The sequence below is a fragment of the Scleropages formosus genome, chromosome 24, assembly GCF_900964775.1.
Source record: "Scleropages formosus chromosome 24, fSclFor1.1, whole genome shotgun sequence".
NCBI classification, from domain to species: Eukaryota; Metazoa; Chordata; class Actinopteri; order Osteoglossiformes; family Osteoglossidae; genus Scleropages; species Scleropages formosus.
The window spans coordinates 19,498,323-19,520,928 of NC_041829.1; the positions used below are offsets into that span (position 1 = coordinate 19,498,323).

Consider the following 22,606-nt stretch of genomic DNA (forward strand, 5'->3'; position numbering starts at 1 on the left):
GAGAACTTCAAAATCAGTTACAGATCCTGACCTGCACACTTATGAAAAGGGTCATTTTTCATGTGTATGATATGCAGACTGTTACGGATGATTGTGCCTGAAAACAGAATAAATCATACAACAATAATCTCAGCCTGGTTCTGAAGTCGAAGGGAATCCAGCTTTCTTGAACAATTAAATCCAGTTTACATTATATATGGATACATGCAGTAGTTAAAATTAGTGTGATAAACAATACCTGCTAAACTGTAAAACCTATTTCTTCCTATTAATTATCATGTTTCTAAATAATTTTCTCCGAAAATTTTGAAATATAATTTTGTCAGTAATGAGAGCATTTTAATCAGATGCCTAAATTATTTTCTCTGCTGTTACAGAAGGGACCTGTTTCCAAAAGAGTGACTGAGCCGAAATCATGACATGATTTTTGTTTATATTAGTTTTCATGAAGAAGCCCTTTAACTGCTCAGCTCAATTAATGTACAGTATAGTTCAGAGGCAATAAATGTGCTTTTTTTGATAAAGGTTAGGGGAACCCAAGATGCAGACTTTGTCGGTCGTTTCACAGCACTAACAGTGTGACTCAAATTGTAAACTTGTTCCCACGTAACACAACCGCAAATATTGGACTATTTACAAATTCTAGGAAGCCTCCATTCATTATTTAAATACATTTGTATTTCAATAATGGGGGGTGCGGTGGCGCAGTGGGTTGGACCGCAGTCCTGCTCTCTGGTGGGTCTGGGGTTCGAGTCCCGCTTGGGGTGCCTTGCGACGGACCGGTGTCCCGTTCTGGGTGCGTCCCCTCCCCCTCCGGCCTTACGCCCTGTGTTGCCGGGTTAGGCTCCGGTTCCCCGCGACCCTGCATGGGACAAGCGGTTCTGAAAATGTGTGTGTGTGTGTGTGTGTGTGTGTGTGTGTGTGTGTGTGTGTGTGTATTTCAATATTGTGATGGACTGGCGTCCCGTCCTGGGTGTGTCCCCTCCCCCTCCGGCCTTACGCCCTGTGTTGCCGGGTAGGCTCCGGTTCCCCGCGACCCCTTATGGGATGAGCGGTTCTGAAAATGTGTGTGTATTTGTTGTATTTTTAATGAACTAACCTCTAAAAGCACAGGTAGATCACAAATATTGTCCACACCAATCTAGAGGCTATAAATCCAAATTTTTTCCTCTAATTTTTCCAAATCAGGAGCTCTCACTTGACCTTCCTCCATTATGGGTTCATTGATCGCATTGGTTGGATTTTATTAGATTGTTTCGAAACGAAATTAAGACAAGTTACTGTGGTGAGTTACTCAGTTGCAAGGAATGATATGCGGGAGAGGCAGAACAGAATGAGATCAGACTCGGTGAACAAAAGAGCTGCCAAGCAGGTCGTTGCCAAGCTCTCTTTCCCCGGTGCTCCTTCGCACCCGGGTCAATGGTTCGGATGGCGGCGACCTGACGGAGAAGGTCACCCGTGACCTGGACACAGCAGCCCCGAGCGGGACAGGACCACCTTTAGACCCCTTTACATCCGATGTGGACAAGTGAATGGTGCATTTACCAAACGTCAGTGAAGACCGAAAAAGTAGGAGAACAATTTAGATCCATCTGAAGCCTTGGGATCTGACATTTGCATTTATTCATTGCAAACAAAACTGCATTTCGAAACAGACAATGAGCTTTGGACACGCAAAGCAGATGAGGATTAAATGTTCTGAGAGCCTTCCAGAACCCCACCACCACTGACCACAGCTGTCTCTGTTCAAGGCCTTCACAGACATTGGCAGCCTGCAGAAAGATATGAGACACAGCAGAGATTCTCAACCTCTTTAGCGGAGATTAAATATTTTGAATTTTATCTTTAGTTCTGCAACTCAAAGATGATTTTTGCTCAAGTAAACAAGAAAGTTTTTCCTCCTGAATATAATCCTGAAATACAGTGTATAATGTGACACTACACTGATGGAGGGAATTTAAAGCCCTTTCAGTGGCGCAGTCCCGCCCCCTAGTGGTCGCACTTGATATTGCTCTAGCAGGTCACGAGATGCCCTCATGAATATTACTTTATTATAATTCTGAAGTTCAAACCTGGTAACTACAGTATGACAACCAGAGGCCAGTAGTGATGAGTTACTTCTAGTCAGTTAATTAAATTAAATAAGTACATTTTGGGAGAAATGGTCCTGTTCAGGATATTTCTAGGGGGATCAACACTTATTGCTTTTACCTGTACTTTGTTAGATTTGGGAAACAGAAGACAGACAGACAGACAGATGTAAATTCTTTGGAAATACCTTACTTTTAATATGTTTAATAATGTAAGAATGACTTTTATTAAAGAACATATTAAAGTAGTAATAGTTTTTCTGTATTGTGACAGTTCAATTTTATAAGAGCTCATTGATTTTCAAACAGGATTGATTATTTTTATGGGGGGTGCAGTGGCGCGGTGGATTGCACCGTGTCCTGCTATCCAGTGGGTCTGGGGTTCAAGTCCCGCTTAGGGTGCCTTGCGGCAGACTGGCGTCTCGTCCGGTTCCCCGCGACCCCGTATGGGACAAGCAGCTCCCAAAGAGAGAGAGAGAGAGTGTGTGTGTGAGATTATTTTATTAAATTTTAGCACATGGACTATGCTGGCATGTTCCTAACACGTGTGTTACCCATCTCCTGCAGTAGTACACTTGATCGAGTTACATATCTTTGATTACTGCAGTAAAAATTACCCAGCTATATAAATTGGTAAATCATTGTAAGCAGCTTAGTGTACAAAGCTGACATTAAGTTGTAAGATAAAAAGTGGTTCGTACTATTTTGAAGGTTGTGGTCTTTTATTTTGTTTTTACTGGATTAGTCTCAGAGCATATGATTTTATTAACGCGCACACACTTTATAGACAGAAGCTGTTGATGTTTCTGAACATTAAATAGCCTAATCTGAAACGAAGAAATTTGACGGAGGTAGTTTTTTTTTCCACTGTTTTCAGGTAGCAAGTGGGGGCACGGTGGCACAGTGGGTTGGACCGGGTCCTGCTCTCCAGTGGGTCTGGGGTTCGAGTGCCACTTGGGGTGCCTTGCGACGGACTGGCGTCCCGTCCTGGGTGTGTTCCCTCCCCCTCCAGCCTTACGCCCGAGTTGCCGGGTTAGGCTCCGGCTCCCCGCGACCCCATATGGGACAAGCAGCTCTAAAAGTGTGTGTTTTCAGGTAAATATTTGAATAGCATCTTTTACTTCAGCATTTAAGTGATTGTAAAGTAACAGTCTTAATCCTTCTGTTGATGTAATGTCCTCTGGAGAAAATGCCTCTGCTAAATGGATCAATGTAAATGAATAAATGTAACACTACTTTCACCAGAGTATGTTTTTGACACTCAGATGACAATACTGCAGTACAGACACATGTATATGTTCAGTGTAAATTAAACTCAGTGACTTTGCTTTTCTTTCACTTTCTGCAGGATTATGACTAAAAAAAACTCAGACGCTTTATATAGCTGTGGGGAAAAAGTGCACAGAAAGGTATGAACCCCCTTCACTAAGTGAGAGTCATCCCTCCGCTGTTTTTCCTGGTCACATCACACACACTCCGTCAGCTGCTGTGGTCACAGAGCAGGCCTGACCTGACAGGAGGCATCTGCAACACATCGCTGTGTTTTACACTCCAAAGGAAAGCGCAGCTGCCTGGAGAAGCTGAGTCTCTAACATGATTAGCGTGTGAACATATTACCAAGCAGGCAGTAAGCAGCGAATGCCCCGTGGGTCCCTCATTTCTGTGGAAATGGCTCCCTATGGACCGTAGTCCTTCGGCAAGGGCACCGGCACAGTCCGCGGGGCGCGTTTGCGAAGCTGCCAACGAGGACCTCTTTCGGGAAAACACGAACCACCAACTCACTGGATACAAATGGAGGGATATGAACAAACAGCCAGTGAATTGCAGCCAGATGCTGCACAGCACAGCACTCCAGGTAAGAAAAATATTTTAAGTAAATTCGCCACCTCATGAAGTTCCATTATTTCCATAAAACAAATGAGAAAATACCAGAAAAACATACAGAACCAGTGAAAATTCTGAGCACACCTGGGCGATACTGTGTAGAATAAACTGCAGAGAAAAGCGAGAGTAAAGTAACTCAAGTTTCCGGCTTCTCTGGGAAGACGTTGGCTCATTTCCTAATGTATTCTTAATTTTTGAGAAGAACTGGGTCACATCGCAGAGACACAAATGTAAAAGCTGTTTAATTACACTTTACAATAACAATCGAAACATCATGAGTATAACTTATACAGTACTCATCCCAAATGAAGATTCTTGGATGTGACACCAATGGCAACACACAGTGTATACTGAGATTAAAATAAAAATAATTTTTTTTTAAAAAAAAAAAAAAAAAAAAAAAGGGCAGGAGCATTTTTGGATACTGACCAGCAAGTCATGTTGACATCCCAGCCATTCTGAGCTGGTATGTGTCAAACGGTCTGTATCACAGCATTTAGTGTATGAAATACCCAAACGAAAAGTGACAATTAGCAAATATTTATGGAGGTTATGAACCCTTCTAATTGTCACAATCAATTTATATTAATGCCTTCGATGAAAGACTCCCACATCATTTTCATCATTTCAAGAAGGTGAACTTACATTTATTTATTTAGGAGACTCTTTTCTCCAAAGCAACTCCCAATGAACTCTATGTAGTGTTATCAGCCCACACACCTTATTCATCAAGGTGACTTACAGGTCAAACCCCGCTCCGTTTTACCTATTTACAAATAGGACAAACGTAATAGGAACATTAATGTTTTTCAAACTGGCAAATTCAAAATGCTACAGTTCGGTGCTGCAAGTACTCTCGTATCAGCATGGCAGAAATCGTATCTGTACGTCTGAGGATGATAGTCAAAAAATACTTACAATAATGCAACAGGTATTCTTAGTCAATGACTGACCACCGACATTATCTACAATTACACGTACAGTGCGTACAATGCTGTCCTTGGGATCGCCCCCGACTACCAGTCTTCATACTTGGACAGAAAAACTTCTAGCTGTGTTCTCACAACAAAAACTTAAAACATTCATTCATTCATTTAAATAAGAGAAAAAAGTGGAAGCTTAATATAAAGTAAAAGCAATAAGACAAACCAATAATGGTCAAAATAAGCCTGTGACCAAATTCCCTTTAGTTGGTTACTGTAAATTTCATTTTTAGTTGAATTAAAACACTGCTCAAACAAAAGTGCTTAAGATTACCTAGGCGGAGGGGGAGTGAGAACAAATAATGTGGACAATACTCACAAGGACTTTTGGAAAAAGCGCTACGGTTTTGCTGAAAATTTCATGTACAAAAGTAGTATGGGTGCAGGCTTAGCAGCAGTGTGAAAACAGTGTAACACTGTGGAAGCTGTTCACTGTTCATCTGCATTGACAGATTCAGACTAAATACACAGGTCAGAAGTCTCACTCATCGGATCAGGTGTCGGTGTTGCTTCTATTTTATCGCACCCCACTAACTTCAGCTTCCTACTACAGTACATCAAAGATGGGTAGAAATGTCTCTGTGGATCCGTCATATTAACAGCAGGTACGACAGACTGTGTGAAGGGAGCTCATGTCTTTGGCTGGGTTTGTGAAAGGCAAAAGCAGCAGAGACTAAAACACCACCAAACTCACTGTCTGTCCCTCATCACAACCTCAAGTTGTTTTGGACAAACTTGGCTTTCACATTATGATTCTTCCGATAGTAAATACATTGACTATCCTAATAAGTTATTTAATTCATACTGAGAATTTTCAAGCTGAAGGTGTGCAACATTAAGTGCAGGAGAACAATTCAGATCCAGTTCAAAAGAACACAATTTGCTGTCAATTATTTTCATATATGAATGTTCCTGGAAATCTATCATACACTGGCTCCTCAACTTATGAACACAACTGGGACTAGAAGTCTGAGCATGAACTTTTTTTGTAACTACAAAGTCACTTTCATACCCAAGTCAGAAACAATATCTTTAATATTATAATAATCAGCATATTACAGAGCTCCCTCCATTTAATTTTGTAAAAACCTTGGCGTTTGCCATAAAAAATTTAACTTTAATACACACACACATTTTCAGAACCGCTTGTCCCATACGGGGTCACGGGGAACCGGAGCCTACCCGGGAACACAGGGGCGTAAGGCCAGAGGGGGAGGGAACACACCCAGGACGGGACGCCAGTCCGTCGCAAGGCACCCCAAGCGGGACTTGAACCCCAGACCCACCGGACAGCAGGACAGTGGTCCAACCCACTGTGCCACCGCACCCCCTTTTTAACTTTAATATTTAATATAAAGTTGAGCTACATTAAAACTAATTTTAAAAGAAATTTAAAACGGTCAGTCTCCAGAAGCTTGTTTTATCTCAATTTTTAACTTTTCAGAACATAGTTGTGCAATGTTTGTCATCTTGTTGCGATCACCTATGGTCAGGAATACCATACACCAACTGTAAACACTGTAAAGTAAGTTGAATTAAGGCAGTCACACACTCAAACACTTTAGTTTCGGTGTGTTTAACCGACACCAATTAACTGGGTGTATAAACGCAGATCATGTGCTGTGCAACACAAATTTTAGAAAATAAGTAACTGATAAAAAGATTAAAAACAAACTGGCAAATGTTTTGAAAATTACTAACTTGACTGTTTGTAACGCGAGGAGCCAGTGTACAAATACTTGAATTTTATAAAAGCTTACCATTAAAAATTCTAGCCTTTTTTCTACACAGCTAGACAAATTTCCTGAAAATGTTGAGAAAACAAACAGTACATCAGTCAAGTCAATTATTGCCTGAGACCATGTAAAAGTCCACAGTTAAGTGGAGAAAAAATGTCTATGACTGGGAAAGTCAAACACTCGATGCAGAGGGAATAAACTGTAGCTTCACTGTTTTCCATAACTCGGGATCCTACCACTGCACATGCTCCATTCCTTTACCCACTGGGCCCCCACCCAAACCCACAATTTCCTCTTGCAAACTCTAGAGTAAGCAAGAAGGCATATCTGCCCCCTGATGGATCAGTCAATGTACTGGGACAGCCATCGGAAGCCTTCCCCGTAACCCTGTTTCTTCAACACACTGCACATGAAAACCTCCACGGGCCTTACATTCAGCTCCTTGAGTGAAACGTTTCCCTGCAGAAACAGGCAGAGAGAAGGGATAGGAAGATTTTTAATAACTGAACTTTCATTAACAGCAATAGGTCTTAAAACTCAACAAATCCCCTTAAACAAAAACAGAGATTCTGAATGCTTTGCATGTGTGTTCCATCCTGACAGGTTACACAACTTGCCGTTTACCTTCTTTGTATTCTGCTGGTATTCCTGTGCCATCTATGTGTCCAACAGATCCATTCGTGTTGGCAAAATAATATAATACATTAAATTATATTATAATAATATTTGTCCCAGGTGTCTGTTTTACCAACTTAATTCCAGTGCTGCTTATAACTGACCAATAATTTTGGCTTAATCTTGGTCCACCTTTACTGGCTGAACCAGTGGGCAGGCAGCAAAACATTCCTTTGCTAAAACTTATTAGTCAGTAATTTCTTGCCTAAATCCAACAGCAATAAATAATGCATAAATATTACAATCATCAGAATACTGCACAGAAAGGAGATTGCTTTCTGACCTTTCCAGTAGTCTGGCCATGAAGACCGAAGATTCCTCGCAGTTGGTCCTCACTGATGGCTTCAGGTCGGTCAATCTTATTCCCCAAAATAAGAACTGGAACATTGGAAATGGTCTCATCCGTTAAGAGTGCCTAAATATGAAAACAGATGATAAAGTAAAAAATAAAGAAAGAAAAAAGCACGATACAAGACAGCATGTCAAAGTAGTACATCCCTGAAAGACATCTTACAAATCTGAATAAATTAAAATTAAAACTCTGATTTTACTATGAAAGCAGGGTTTACTGAATTCAAGGATACATCGTGTGACAGATTTCAGTAACTAGTTTTGACTTTGAATGCAAATCATACCTCAGACTAGCAAAACAGCCAATAACCAATCTATTGATTATAATTAACAAAGGCAATTATATTGAGGATGGTTATAGCCGTTCTTGAAAAATAAAACAATAGCAAAACAAATTTTTACACATATTTGGAATTACTGAGATTACTTTAAACAGATTTACACTAGACACAATGCAGAATTAAATTTAAGCTTGTTTTATGAAACAGAAAACCAAGTAATCTATCAACAGCTTAAAAGAAAAGATATAGACCTTCAAAACTTACATCAAGCTCAACTTTAGATTCATCAAGGCGCTGGTGATCCGCACAGTCCACAAGAAAGACAACACCATTTATAGCTGGCAGGTAATTCTTCCAAACTCTTCTGGCTGAGAAGAAGTAGGAAAAATGAAAAATGCCTTTCAATTCTTAAGCTTTTTGGGTTATCTTGGGAGAGTCCAGTACAGAGGGTTATGCCAGTATAAAAAAGTAAAAGTAAGGATTGCATCTGCAGTTTTTGCACCACTGAGTCAGACTGTACCTTGTGCATGGCCACCAAGATCAAAGGTTGTGAATGTCATTCCAGCAATTGTCAACTCCTCTGATGCTACAAAATGTAAATACAATGTAAGAATGGGACTAAATCTTACTGTTATACATGCTATAGCATCTTTCTGTGTATGACTGGTTATATTTTTTCAAGTTGTTCAGGGCATACCATTTATGTAGGGTATGGTTTATGGCTTCAACCTTGAAACTAGAACAACTTATTCTTCAACTTATCGAGTTATTCTACTCGTTTTAAGATGTGCTGTGTGAACTTATAAGTACAGGCATCTCACACTTTTCAGAAACTCCTTCAGTCTTGATTTGCAAAATGCTAAATTGTCTATAGTAAATATTTCTTTTGTCAATAAGGCAATAAAAGAAAATGTTGCTTACTTGGATGTAACGTGGGAACATGTTGTCCTAGTCTATCATCTTTTAGCATATGCAAGAGCGTAGTTTTTCCAGCATTATCCAACCCGAGAAATACTAGTTTCCCAGATTTTTTATATAAACCTATCGGAAGAAAGAACAGATTCACATTTTACTTGGAAATCCAATAAACAATTTATTTTAGAGCATAAGCTGTGAAAACACGGTCACACATACATTACCTAAAAACTGTAGCACGCTGCTGAACCCTCTATAGATCCAATCAAAAATAAATGACATTTCTGTTGTTCCCTATAAAGGTTAAAAACGGGTGATTAGGCATTTCAGCACGCGACATCACACATCATTGTAAAGTGACACAATTCACGTTAGCCAAAAGAACCATCTCATAGTGTGTAGTGTGTATGTAAATGAAATAACTGAAGCAACAGAGTAAATAAGATCCCAAGTCACTTGGATCTGGATCAGGGGGAAAAAAAAAGCCCAAGGTGCACTGACTGAGGGACAACAAAACAAATCCGCATGATAAGAGGCTCATAGTGAGCTCGTGAACCTCAGTTTTATTCACGTTGCCCTTATTTATTATAATGATGAAGTGGCCACTTGCGGCTAGGCGCGTGCTGCCAGCCACCAGCTGTTGACACGGGACACCGCGGGAGGAGGGGCGGTCGCGGAGGGACCGGCGCGCGGGACGAGCGCGCGATCGGCCTCCTGCTCCTCTAACGGCCATAAACCCTACAGTCAGTGAGTGACCTCCGTGGAATGCAGAAGCCCACTCTCGGGTTTAGTTGCGTGGAAACGCGTAACACTATCCTTGTATGTGGTCGCGCTTCGGCCAGGCGGCTGATGCACACATTGATGAGAGACTAATTTACTTAAGTCGAGAAAGAAAGTAGCTCGTTTGGTTTGCGTTCAGCGCCGGTGAAACAAGAGGAGCGCACTGCTGCTGCCCTGACTCCTCCTTGATTCAAGAAGACTGAGCCAGGCTGAGGAGTCCGAATTAAATGTGCTCATAAATCATCATGTTAAACAGTCCTTTTAAAATCAAAATGTGAACCGCGGGTGTTATCCGGTAACACTCTCACCGCAAATTTCTGGCGATTTCAAAAGCGTACAACACACTGACTGAACACATCCAGGACCAGGCCTGTCCCCGTGTTTTTATTATCATAATTATGAGGCAATATTATTGCCTTTTTGATAAACACGTATTTCGTAACCAGGACAGAGCGACGTCGCGATTGTGAAATAAATTTACCTCAGGTTGTCAGTTTTCCTTAGCCGCGCTCGGCCCGAAACCCTGCCGTTTGCCTTTTTCCCCTACACACGTCTAAGTGTCTCTTTCCCAGCTCACTGAACTTCAGTGACGACACACTAAAACCGGAAACACCCAAAAAAGTGATACACAACGGAACCGGAAATAGTAAAAAAAAAAAAAGTCAACTGAAACCGGAAATTCTGAAGAAAAACGTTTCACTCCCTCTTTCTTTAAAAGGTAAATTATAGGGCTCAGTTTCCGGTTTCTCGCTCATGCGCAGTAAGTAACAGCTCTGCAAGGTCCCAGTGGTGCTGGTTGTAGCTGTGGGCTTATTAGTGTTAGGTTTTTACAGCAAGCTACTTTGTTATATGGATATCTGTTTAAGAGGGCATTGCTGTTCAGAGTAAGTGTTTTGATGGAGGGAGCCGTAGCAGAAAGGAGTGAAATTCGAACCAGGGGCCAACAGCAGCTTGCAAGTGGCAGGTCTCACCACTTCATGAACAGCTCCCCCCAACTGATGCATGACTGCAGAACCAGACAAGGTTGCTGTTCCCCCCCCCACTCTGTATCTCTGTTGTTCATGTTTTAAGTTTATTTGTAATTAAGTCATATTATTCAATATATACTGGTTTCTAGATGAGCAGTCCTTTCCCAGAGCCATAAGTATATAGCAGAATACTGACAAATCATTGACTAAATTGTCTAGTTACATCTGTTTGGTAATTTTGGGTGTCCAAACACACAGCACTTCTACATGCTTCACCAATTCCCAGCTCAGTATTTGAGATTTTTTTTTAAATATTGTGGCGCGCAGCGCCGTGGGTTTGGATGGGGCGAAGGAGGACGCGGAGGCAGCGTTCATAACGAACGGTTTATTTGAACACCAACACACAGGGAATAATGCTCTCGGTCCGGGGACCCCTTTTCCTCCAAGACCAGCGCTTACAGCCAGCCTGACTTAGCGCCCCTACGCTCCCCTTAACACAGTGGCAGCCAGTCAACCCACCATTTCCCCCCGACGTAACCCCAGCGGTTACGGACATTATTTACAGATTTCCCATAATGCAACTATTTACATTAAAGCAGTAACGTGGGTCGTTACATAGCCCCCCATCAAAAAGAATAGCAGCGTCCCCGCTGCTGCCTGCCCCACAATTGTCCCAACGTCCAGCGCTGTTCTCACGTGCATCCGGTCGGGAGTACAGGTCCCAGACGCTCACCGCTGGTGGTTGGGGCGGGGAAACCTGCAAGAGACCCCCATGGCGGCGCGCTTGGGGGTCGGGGTGGCCATCCTCGTCCCCCGTCCGCCCGGCCTCGGCCCCCGCAGGACTCCCTCACTCGCACGTGGCGCGTCCCGAACATGGCGGCGCCCACGTGGCTTTCGCTAACCGGCTTCCGTGGGACCTTCGCGACGGCTCCCCGCAGCCGCTCCGCGTTGTCCCCGCTCCGTTGTCGGGGGCGGACATCTTTCTCGCGCCCCCCGTCGTCTCGCCGCGCGCCTCGCCGCTCGGCCGTCTTTCGGCGAAGGACCTGGCAAGGCCGCCCTGCTTGCCGCTCTCGCCTCCGCCGATTCGCCGCACGCTGAGCCCGCCGCGACGCTCGTAAAACTGGCCGCTTCTTGCTACGCAGCCCTCCTCTTTTTGCGGCGTTTGCTCCGCCGCGCCGCTCTTCGACAACGCTTGCCTGGGCTTCAGGCAGGCTGGGCGCTTTTTCCCCGAAAGTGCCGGACTCCCGTTCCGCGGGAGAATTCGCGTCGGCGGTTCCGCTCCTCTCCGACACGGAGCTCTGCCTGTCCACAGACGAGGCACACTGCTCCGCGTCGCCCAGCACGGCATCCGTCCTGCTTGGGAAAGCGGCGCTCTTCGCGGGGCGACTTTCCTCCGCGGTCGACGGCGGTTCGCTGCCTCTTCCTGCCGCTCTTTCTCTGGGCGCAGGGAGACCCCACTCGACCTGCTCACCCATCTCCAGCGGCACCTCGCAGCTCTCCTCCGCCGTCCTCGCCCTTGCGCACGCTTCCCCAGCGTCCCCCTGGACACCCGTGCTCCGCCACAGCTCGTCCGCCTCGACCTCCACCGTCGTAGGCGCTTCTCCCGCCGGATACTGTTCTTCCGTCTCGGTCTTCTCTCCTTCCCGCTGTTTGGTGGTCAGCTGTTCCCTGATCCAGCCTCTCATCGTCCTGCCCCATCCCACTTCTGACACCAATGTGGCACGCAGCGCCGTGGGTTTGGATGGGGCGAAGGAGGACGCGGAGGCAGCGTTCATAACGAACGGTTTATTTGAACACCAACACACAGGGAATAATGCTCTCGGTCCGGGGACCCCTTTTCCTCCAAGACCAGCGCTTACAGCCAGCCTGACTTAGCGCCCCTACGCTCCCCTTAACACAGTGGCAGCCAGTCAACCCACCATTTCCCCCCGACGTAACCCCAGCGGTTACGGACATTATTTACAGATTTCCCATAATGCAACTATTTACATTAAAGCAGTAACGTGGGTCGTTACAATATACTTCATTGGTTCAGAACAATTGCCTGAAGTTGAGTGTTGCAGGCCACATAATCCTTTAGTAGTAACAGCTACTTGTGTTGAAGTGTTCCCAGGTGAGATGATTTGGATCATATTTCTATTTTCTTACAGCTCATCCCCACCTCAATGTCATGAAGTCTTTGTGTAAAGACAGTGGTGCATGGAAACCTTTTCCATCACACTAGTAAAACTTTGTTAGAGAATTATTTTTTTGTTTTACTTGGTCATTATGGGAGACTCTTTTTTTGGAAAAATCACTGAGGCTCAGTAGTTACACCTCATGGATCTCTTTTTAAAATATCAATTCTTTTGATTATATGGCAGTTACTACTTGAGAAAATTGAGTAGCACCTGATGTTTGTTACACTTAAAGTAGGTAGGTTATATTTTTCATTTCATGTGACTGGTGGTTTTTGAGGTTTGGTTGTCATTAATGGGCTCAGACTGTGCAGTTTATACAAGCTGAATGTTTGTAATGTTGTGCAAGTTTTTGAATGTAAATTTCAATCAAAAACCAGAACTTTTCTCCAGGAAAGTTTTTATTATAGTATATTTCTAAATACCATTGGGCCCTTTGTTTACAAGCTTTAACCAATCTTAACAGAATGCATAATTTAGTCAAATGAATAACTGCAATTAAAATGACACATTTTTCCCCACCATAACTGAATATCTACCACTGTCCTTTTAAATTTCAAAACCTACATCTTCAGACTAAGGAGTGTCTGATGACATGAAACTCCTACATTCTTCATCTTCAGCTAGTTCTTCTGATAGTAGTACCATTTGTCAACTGAAATGGAAAAAAATTGAGTCAAAACTATGATTACTTATAACAGACTTGAATAAGGGGGGGTCCTTTTCCTGAAACTTTTAGCATCTACATCTGTAGTTTGACAAAGTCAGATGAAGACCATCAATGCTATTATGATTTTAGGAAACAAAGTGTTAAATTAAGATGTAACAGGACATATTGTCTAATCCAATCTTTAATTTCCATACAGTTGAGTAACTCTATAGTGGGTCCTCTTTATTCACTGAGTTACTTTCCAACTGATGGAAAAACCGTAAACGATGTCAAAAGTAATCAAAAAGATAACACCGGGCAGTATGAGCATCACATATAGCACCTCAGTTGTCTTTAAACATGGGATTTTCACCACTTTTGCATCACATTGTTTACATTAATACAGAAAGAGTAACAGTGCAGTAACCACACAGTACATGGTACTACACACACATTGACTGAAACCGCTTGTCCCAAGCGGGGTCGCAGCAAACCGGAGCCTAACCTGGCAACACAGGACGCAAGGCTGGAGGAGAAGGGATGCACCCAGGACGGGACACCAGTCCATCGCAAGGCACCCCAAGCGTGACTGGAACCCCAGACCCACCATAGAGCAGGCACAGGCCAAACCCGCTGCACCACCGCACCCCTCTACATGGTACTAATAATACTCTATAGGTAGTCAGACCCATTATAACATTATCCAATCTGGTCTGTGGAATGGTTGGTTGTCAGATAAAGATGACTACTTTCTATCACAGTAATTCTTATTATAAAGAACCTGAAAAATATAAAATTTCCTTACACACCTGCTGATGGAGTAGGCTCTTCTGTACCAAATGGACTTGTCTAAAAAAGCAGGCAGAGACAGTCAAGTTCAAGTAGTTCTCAACCATTAGTCATTCTTTTTTTTTTCTTACTTTCCTTGGCTGGTATGATTTACAAAAAGGAGTGGATCACCATTAAAATAGAAATACACACAGCCGACATCAAAACATCCTTCCAACTACAGAATAGTCCAGACTTCATCTGTTGGAAGAGCAAGAACATCTCACCTTATCAACCACATCTTTTGCATCGATGTCTGAGCAGCAGCAAGGACTGCCAGTCACACAGGTGTTCATGCTGGATTGCGGCAGGACAAAAAAGAAAACTAAGCAATAAACTTAATTACACAGGAGCAGTGGTTTATATGGCCTTTACACAGGTTTAATATCCGATGACAGTAACTTAATCAGATATTCCCACTGTTTTGAACCTGATTTAGGGAGGGGAGGGGGGGAAAAAAAAAAAAAAAAAAAAATCAATGGTGCAGAGCTGATGTGAACAAGCATCCCTTACCAGTTCAGTTCCTTGGGATTACTCTGATGCACGAGTGCCTTCCAGTACTCATGGGTGCTTTTGATTACGTCAATAGCAAAGTCCTGAAAGCAGGAGAGAAATTAAACAGGGACAAGTGTCTACAACGCCGAGCCCCTTGACACTAAATACACACACAGTCCAATAAACACTGAAGATGGGGAACAAAAACAGCCCCAAACTGTCTTCTCCCTTGATGGGTGACAAACTAAATTTTCCACAGTATCTGTTAAAATTCTGTTTTGATTATTTGCACTTTAATTAAAAATTGATTTATGGCAAATGTTAGCTTGATCTATACCAGTTTGCAAAGCCATTAGGTGAACTCACTTTTCGCTTTACCGAAATTTACTGCTGCCAACAAATCATGAATAAGATGAATAAAAAAATGCACATCTTTGCCTAGAACAATTCACACGTGTGACTCTCCTAAAGTTAAACAGATAGTTCAGCAGCCCAAAAGTTGGCCCATCAAAAGTGTACATAAGTGTAATACCTTGTCTTTGAACTCCCCGTTGAAGGCAAACTGATTTTCTTGTTTCCCGTCTGGAACTTTGTATCTTTTGAACCAGTCCACTGTGGCCTCCAGGTAGCCTGGCTTTAGTCTTCTCACATCGTCAATGTCTGCAATACACAACGCATTAAAGGAAAACGTCAAATGTGTCATATTCCTTTGATGCATCATTCAAAATACTGCTGTGGCTGAGCGCCGATCAGTGGCAAAATGTTCGTACTGTTGAAGTTGTCCGCTTCAGGGTCTTCAACATTGACTGCGATGACTTTCCAATCTGTTTCTCCCTCATCAATCAATGCCAAGGTGCCCAAGACCTTTACTTTAATCACCTCTCCACGTGAGCACACCTGAAATTACAGATACTCCGTTTAAATCCCTGCTTCAGGAATGTATGTTAGGTGAAGTGAAAAGTGACTGTAAACTGACCTTACTACCAATGTCACAGACATCAATGGGGTCATTGTCACCACAGCAACCAGTGTCCCCATCCTTGTGGTCTGGGTCTTCCCACGTCTGCAAGGAATAGGGGCAGGAATTTAACTAAACTTTTGTTCCTTTCAAATATTTCCTTATTTCCCTCCAGGATTTATTGGGAGAGCTCCTGAATTTCTTCCTCTATTTTTATTTACCTTGGTTTGATTGTAATCTGAAACAATGGTTTCACCATGGTAATAGTTTCTCTCAACAGCTTCCCTCACTTCCCCACAATTCCCCCATAGCTGCACATCCTACATCTGAGAGTGAAGTTCAAAGCTATTTCATACTATCATATTTCAATAGCAAAAAGAACATAATTCTTTGACCACTGTATGTCGAGTATAGCCTTCAAAAACGAAAGTGAAACTCACTAATGTTTAAATATAGCCCTTCTACTAGGGTAGAAAATAGAAAGTAAACCAACCGTAACCTTATGTGTACAATAGATTCCTGGCATGTTTTCGTCAGATTAAATCACAGGATGTGAAATACAAGTTTAACCAGGATTCTCGTACCTGAACATATGCATTTGCCGATAAAGATCTTCACTCTCTTCTACTATATGTGACTGAGTCACTTGTTTGGATTTTCTAGATGAGCAGATCCTGAAATAGTTTTGGACTGTGCAAACACGTCAGATTTGCAAATGCACAAGAGGAAATAGCAGAATCCCTGTATTTGTGCATCTTTGTAGTTAACAAGGACACCAGTGTGGACGTGTCTAATGTACAAAGGGAGACGTGGGGGACTTTGGACCCGTCACTGCAAGTGGCCACGTTTTCAAATGTCATCGCTGGTTTCATTGCGTTCAGTTTGTAAGGTCATAAAGCGCACCGCTGTTTCCGTACCCATCTCCGCCTGTCGGTTGCCTGGTCTGTCTTTCCAGTCAAAGTTGTAACACCTGAATTTTGCCCCAAACCCGGAAATCCATGAGGCAGATTTATACATTCCATAAATAGTACAAAACTCCAGAGTCGTCACTTTATGGGTAAAAAAAATCCTGAACCTGAGGGATTGCTCCATAGTTCCAGATGTAGCCTTTGTGTGGAAACACATTGGCAACATAGCGCAGCTTTCCTTTCTTCACATCTTGTTTCAGTGGGTTCAGTGGGTCCTTTGTTGCAATCTGGGGGGGGGGGGGGGGGGGGGGAGAATCAGTACTGTAAAGCAACAATTTGAAACTATCTGCAAAATCATCATTTTAAAAGAACTGTTTTGGTAATGTGGGTGATTTAAAACCGTATTTTTTTTTTCCCAGAAGAAAAATCTTTTGCAAACTGCTTGCTCAATGCATTAACTTGTCCACAATTCACAGCAAGTTTGCCTTCACACTCATTTCCGTGAAGCTCACGATCCATACCTCCATCTTGGCGTTTGTCCATCTGGGAACTTCAACAACAGCATGGAAGATGTTCTGAACAGGGAAAAATAATTCCATTTTAGTGATTTTCAATCAGTGATTCAAAACTGTACGAACAAAAAGCCCATAATATAAAGAGTAGACATATCTCCCAGGCCTATATATAAAAATAAATATGGCAGAAGCCTTTCTGACTCAAAGAACATGTGGCATTACTTTTGATTTTTACAGATTAACACCATCATGAGCCAAGGGAAATGAACAGAAAGTAGAAGCTGACGCTGAACTGCAAGTGTATGTGTGTAAGGGGCGGAGGGGAGAAGAAAGAAAAAAAAAAAAGTGTAAATATAAAAATAAAAATAAAAAAACCCACAGTAACAATCTGTAGTACAGATTGTTTAAGCACACATGAGTATGGCAGTGTTGACAGGCCCAGAATACTCCCATGATTCACAGAAGCGCACTACTCCACGCAGAATAATTTACTTTTGCATCAAAAACCCACATCAGTATTGAACTTGTGTTTTTGATAAAGGAGCCCCAGAGACACAAGGACGCGACCATAAAGACTCCTAGAATCCCGTATAAATAAACGTACTGCAGAAATGGACAGATTTGCAGAGCACAGCATCCACGGAAAGGCACTTTGGCTGAAAAAATATAGACGACGGCAGTCCTGATAAGCAAAGCATTCGCCGGCTTTGACCGCCTTTGCTCTGTCCTCACTTCATGTCTCGCACCCTTAATAAGAGATAGTGAAAACGAGCTCCAATTAGCCGCCATAATAAAACACAGCTGTTTGCAATCATGTACAGGTATGACACACCGAGTACCTGTCTTACAATATCTATCTGCACTTTATAATTATCAAAGCAAACAGTTATTAAAGATAATGGTGCAAATTATTAAGTGCGGTAACAGATGATAACTAACACTGAATATAGTGACAGGATGTGGCCCATTCAATACTGTCAGCGCAACCACCAGTTAGTGGAAAAAGTAAAAATGTAAAGTTTCAAACTCTTCTACAGATTGAAATACACAAAAAGGTTGTTATAAGATGTGTGTACTAAGAATTCAAAGAAAAAAAGTGGATGCCTGGATTAATTACTCTTTCTAAAATTGACCATTGTTGTTCAGAGCAGAAAATAAAAATCTAAAAACACATTCCAATCCAAACCCAGGCTTCAAAAAGCAGGTACTATGAATAACCTAAAATCCTCTTTGAAGATTACTACATCACACTTAGAAGCGCTGGACAAACTTGGATTCTCGAGGCCACACTGACAGGACCCAGTGGGACAAGGACAAACTTTAAGTGTCACCATACAATAAATCAATAATGTAATTTATAACGTGTTTCATAATGCATATCACATTTTTGTACGAAAAACTCGGAGAAAGTTAGTTATTTTAGGTGTAACATTTGTGCATCACATACTGTATACCCGGGTCAATTCCTGAATGGGACTTCCTGATACCCATTAGTAAATAACATTTTAATTAAAGTACATGTAAGGATTCCCGTTATCTGCTCTTATTTGGTCACTCTGTGTGTCTCAAGAGTTGCGGCAATCATTGTTACGACATGAGCGCAGTCGACACATTTCCTCCACTTCTGCAAGAGAAATGGTCCTGGGGATGTATGAGTGAGAAGAGAATAGGTACAACAAACTTGTATTTGTAGAAAAGGCAAGGTTAGCATTTTGATAGGAGAACAAAAAACCAGTGGCCATTTAAAATAAGGTGTTGCGACACTTGATAAAAAGCTTGTATGAAAGCCGATGCCTTGGCCAAACTGCCGTGAAGTCCTGATAAGCGAAAGAAGAAAAATCCCCCCAATGAAGGCGGCAGTTAAAGACTCAACTACCCCACCAACTTCATTGGAGGGATTTTTATTCTTCCTACAATTTAACTGTAACTTCAAAACTGTAATGCACCCGTTGTATATTACAATGACTGAAGACACACTGAAATAATGTACACTAAGTAATTATGGAAAAATTCATAGTGAGTCCTCAGCTATTGCTTTGCTTTATATTGCAAACTGTTTTTCCTTCATTCAAGCTTCATTAACACACCAGAACCAGGAACAATATTGTTATTATGGCATAAAGGAGTTTACTTGTTTACAGTTTGTTCCAAATTTGTTTGCAGTTTTATTGATTGAGGCTGAACGTTTTCTGAGAACAATCGGGGTTAAGTGCTTTGTTCAAGGCCACCCAGGAAAATCCCCAGCTTGAGCTGAACCAGCGCCAAATCTATTTCCATACCCACAGTCAGCCATCATTTGCAGGATCTACTACAATATTTATTCCATTCATTTGAATATTCAGAAATGCTTTTTCTATTTAATAATATAAAATTTTGACAGCCATAAAAAATAAATAGTGCCTTATGCAATGCAAAAATGATTCCAGAAGATGGGCATCGCTGGAGTGTGGCCCCCCAGGAAGATATGTATGGCACTGTACAAAACTCCACGTTGTGCTTTTATCGAACAGTTAACTGCGTTCAGAGACTGGAGGAGACGTTTTACCTTTTCTTCATCTGCAAACATGGGTATGTCGTGGAATGGCGAAATGTACTTTCCTTCTGCATTTTCTGCAGGAATAAGATGCATATAGTTAAAACAGCCTGTTATGTATCATAATAATACAGTACTGCTATTTATAATTACATTTAAAATATAATATTATGACACACGAGAGGGTTCTCCGCAAAAAATTCACATTTCCCTTAGCCCCACCTGGATTGTACAGGATTAAATTCACGATTATTATATATCCAAAAGCAAGAAAAAAATATTTATCTGACACTTTTCTCTAAAGCAATTTACAATGTTAATCTAATTACAATTATTTTCTCATTTATACAGCTGTAGTTCTAGTAGAGCAATTTAGTATAAGCACCTTGCTGCTCAAGGCTACCCCAACTGGAAGTGGGATTCGAACCTGGAATCTGCGGGTCCAAAGGCAGCAGCGCTTAGCTGTCCGGAAACTAAGTGCTACGTTGTAAAAGATTAAAATTCACATGTAACATTCCTTCCTTGTAGAGGGCAGAATGAACACAATTTTCAAACTAAACCTGTAGGCAAACACCTGTACTATTGCGCCACGTGCAGAAAGAGGAATCCTCATAATCAATGTGGGTTATGATGTTATGTTAATCGCAGTGTATCATCTGAAATGTGTTAACATACATTGTAACGTGTAAAATACCGTGTTAAACACTAAAGGTCTCCTGTAAGCCAGAGGTCCGACCCGGGACCAGAGCTCCCCCAGACGGGCTCCTCCAGAGGGACGCGGTGTCGCATCCCGGTATGACCGAGCAGCTTCTCCACAAGCCACGTGGTCCCGAAACCCCAGGTAACGGCCGGGTTACCCTGATTTACGCCAGTAAACCATGAAACCGCACGAGGAAGCAGCGCGACTCTTACCAAATGTATACAGTATAATAAGACTTGTATACATCATGTTACATGAGAAGTTACAGTTACAGCAGTAGAACGAGAGACTCGGTCTCTGCCAACGGATCGCTGCTGATTCATGTTTGCTACACTGTATCCGTGCGCGTTTCATCGGGCCGCTTTGCTATGGCTCCACACGACTCGCTGCAACGCGTGTGACTCACACAGGGAAACGCCGGCAGTGAAAATGCACGATCGATCGATCGATCAATGGATCAATCGAAGGAAGAGTACTCACTGAAAAACACCCTGTAGGTCTCCGCGTTCGGATTCCCCCTCTCTTCGATCGTAAAGCTCATGATGATCGGGGATGTTTATTGTACCGCTCGAGTTCCACCCGGCTCGCCGAACCGACAAACACGGATAGTAAGCGCACACGTCGCGAGCGCGCGCACGGCCACACACACATACACATATAGGCACGCACACACAGGCGCGCCCACACGATGCTGTCTGCGCATGCGCACTGCCGCGGCCAGTGGGGAGGAGTCGCGCAAGTGTTAAGTAGTTAAGTGTTTTATCTCATTTATTTTTTTTCCGTTATTTCTGCTCTCTTACTTGTAATATCGCAGCTCCTAAGTCATGTTAAAGCCATTTTTGTACCTTAAGTAAACACAAAATACTTTGTGGTTTACTCATGTTTGTTTGGTTACCATGTTTTCTCTGTCCGTATTTACCACACCTATAACTATAAGCCTATATGCTGTGAGATGTGAAAAAAGTCACAGTGAGTGTAAAATGTTAATTTCCACATTCCCAAACTACACTTCACTTGGTAATGTGGAAATTAACATTTTACATTCTGATTTGTTACCTGAAACAACCCCAGGTCAAGGTTTTAAGCAATGAACACATTTTTTGGTTCAAGAACCTCGGGTGAATAAACTCAGTCTAAAACGGTGTAGCAGAAAGAAAGTGTTAGGAAAAGAATTTCAGAAGGTACAAACAGTAATCCTGTAACATGGAAACCAGACAGATTTAAGGCTTAAAACCCATCTGGTGCCTTCCTAGATTTTTCCTGGCACCAAAGCCTGTGACATTATAAGACTTGAGAGAGACTTATTTTGAGCAAAACTGCTTCCTGGCTCCTTGTTTCATCAGAGTTTGGCGTCAGGGGAAAGCACTTAAGATCAGGATTAAGTGTCACGATGCCCATGTCGTGACCCATCACCACATAATGCTCACGTTACTGCAGCTACCTGACAAATCAGGTATTTACCCTGCGCACTGGGGGAATCACTGGGGAAAATATAGGTGCGTGGCGTTTTTAATTTTTAATCATAATATGATATAAAATATGAAGACATGTTTGTCAAAAAGCAGTGAGACTGGAAACAGGGCAGCAGCGCTCGCGCCTCTTTAAATTCACTGCTTTTCACGGGGTCCTTTCTCAGCCAGAATGCGCATGCGCGGTAGGTTGGGCTCCCTCAACCTTTGCCTGCACCGGACTAGGAGCTTCTAAGTGGCAGTAGTCGCCGTTCATGTGTCATTGGGGATTAAATACTGTAGTCCCCCTTGGGTGGGGAAGCTGGTAGCGTAGTGGTTAGAACTACTGCTTTTGGACCCAAAGGTTGCAGGTTCGATTCCCCCCCTCCGGCTGTAGTAGTACCCTTGGGCCTGGCTTGAAGTTGAGAAGGTACTTAGCGGGCTTCAGTAAAATTACTCAGCTCGGCTGTATAAATGGGTAAATGATTGATAATTCCTTGTGTGTGACTGTTACCTTAACATTGTAAGTCACTTAGTTTGGAGAAAAACATCAACTAAATAAAATTGTTGCATTTCGTTTCAAACAGTTCGCGATGTGATATGGTAAACAGTTACCAAACATGGTCGCTAGGAGCCTACGTCAGTTGTTGTTTTGGAATTGTTCAACCCATATACTTTAAAGAACCAGATAGGCAGGATTAGGATAACGTGAAATACACACACACACAC

The 22,606-nt window shown here is 42.4% G+C and overlaps 2 protein-coding genes across 5 annotated transcripts; both read right to left on the reverse strand.

Moving 5' to 3' along the window:
• Positions 1-1,058: 1,058 nt before the first annotated feature.
• On the reverse strand, positions 1,059-10,299 carry LOC108939728 (GTP-binding protein SAR1a-like). Of its 4 annotated transcripts, XM_018761306.1 has the most exons (9): positions 10,180-10,299; positions 9,143-9,212; positions 8,925-9,044; positions 8,524-8,589; positions 8,268-8,371; positions 7,655-7,786; positions 7,129-7,155; positions 6,718-6,761; positions 1,059-1,772 (listed from the first exon to the last, which is right to left on the reverse strand). In XM_018761306.1, exons 2-8 carry the CDS (start codon positions 9,198-9,200, stop codon positions 6,741-6,743), a joined length of 528 nt encoding a protein of 175 aa, XP_018616822.1. In that variant the 5' UTR covers positions 9,201-9,212; positions 10,180-10,299; the 3' UTR covers positions 1,059-1,772; positions 6,718-6,740. The 4 variants fall into 4 exon arrangements, 3 of the variants coding, with proteins under 3 accessions (XP_018616822.1, XP_018616821.1, XP_018616820.1); XR_003797308.1 differs by having other exon boundaries at positions 1,061-1,772; positions 6,718-7,155; XM_018761305.1 differs by lacking the exon at positions 1,059-1,772 and having other exon boundaries at positions 6,288-7,155.
• A 2,937-nt stretch (positions 10,300-13,236) lies between these two features.
• LOC108939480 (inorganic pyrophosphatase-like) lies at positions 13,237-21,103 on the reverse strand. The gene is made up of 11 exons (XM_018760856.1): positions 20,910-21,103; positions 19,742-19,806; positions 17,203-17,256; positions 16,849-16,968; positions 15,792-15,878; positions 15,586-15,712; positions 15,348-15,475; positions 14,834-14,916; positions 14,548-14,617; positions 14,302-14,341; positions 13,237-13,498 (listed from the first exon to the last, which is right to left on the reverse strand). The coding sequence occupies exons 1-11, from the start codon at positions 20,968-20,970 to the stop codon at positions 13,467-13,469; spliced, it is 867 nt and encodes a 288-aa protein (XP_018616372.1). The 5' UTR covers positions 20,971-21,103; the 3' UTR covers positions 13,237-13,466.
• Between the last annotated feature and the right edge of the window lie 1,503 nt (positions 21,104-22,606).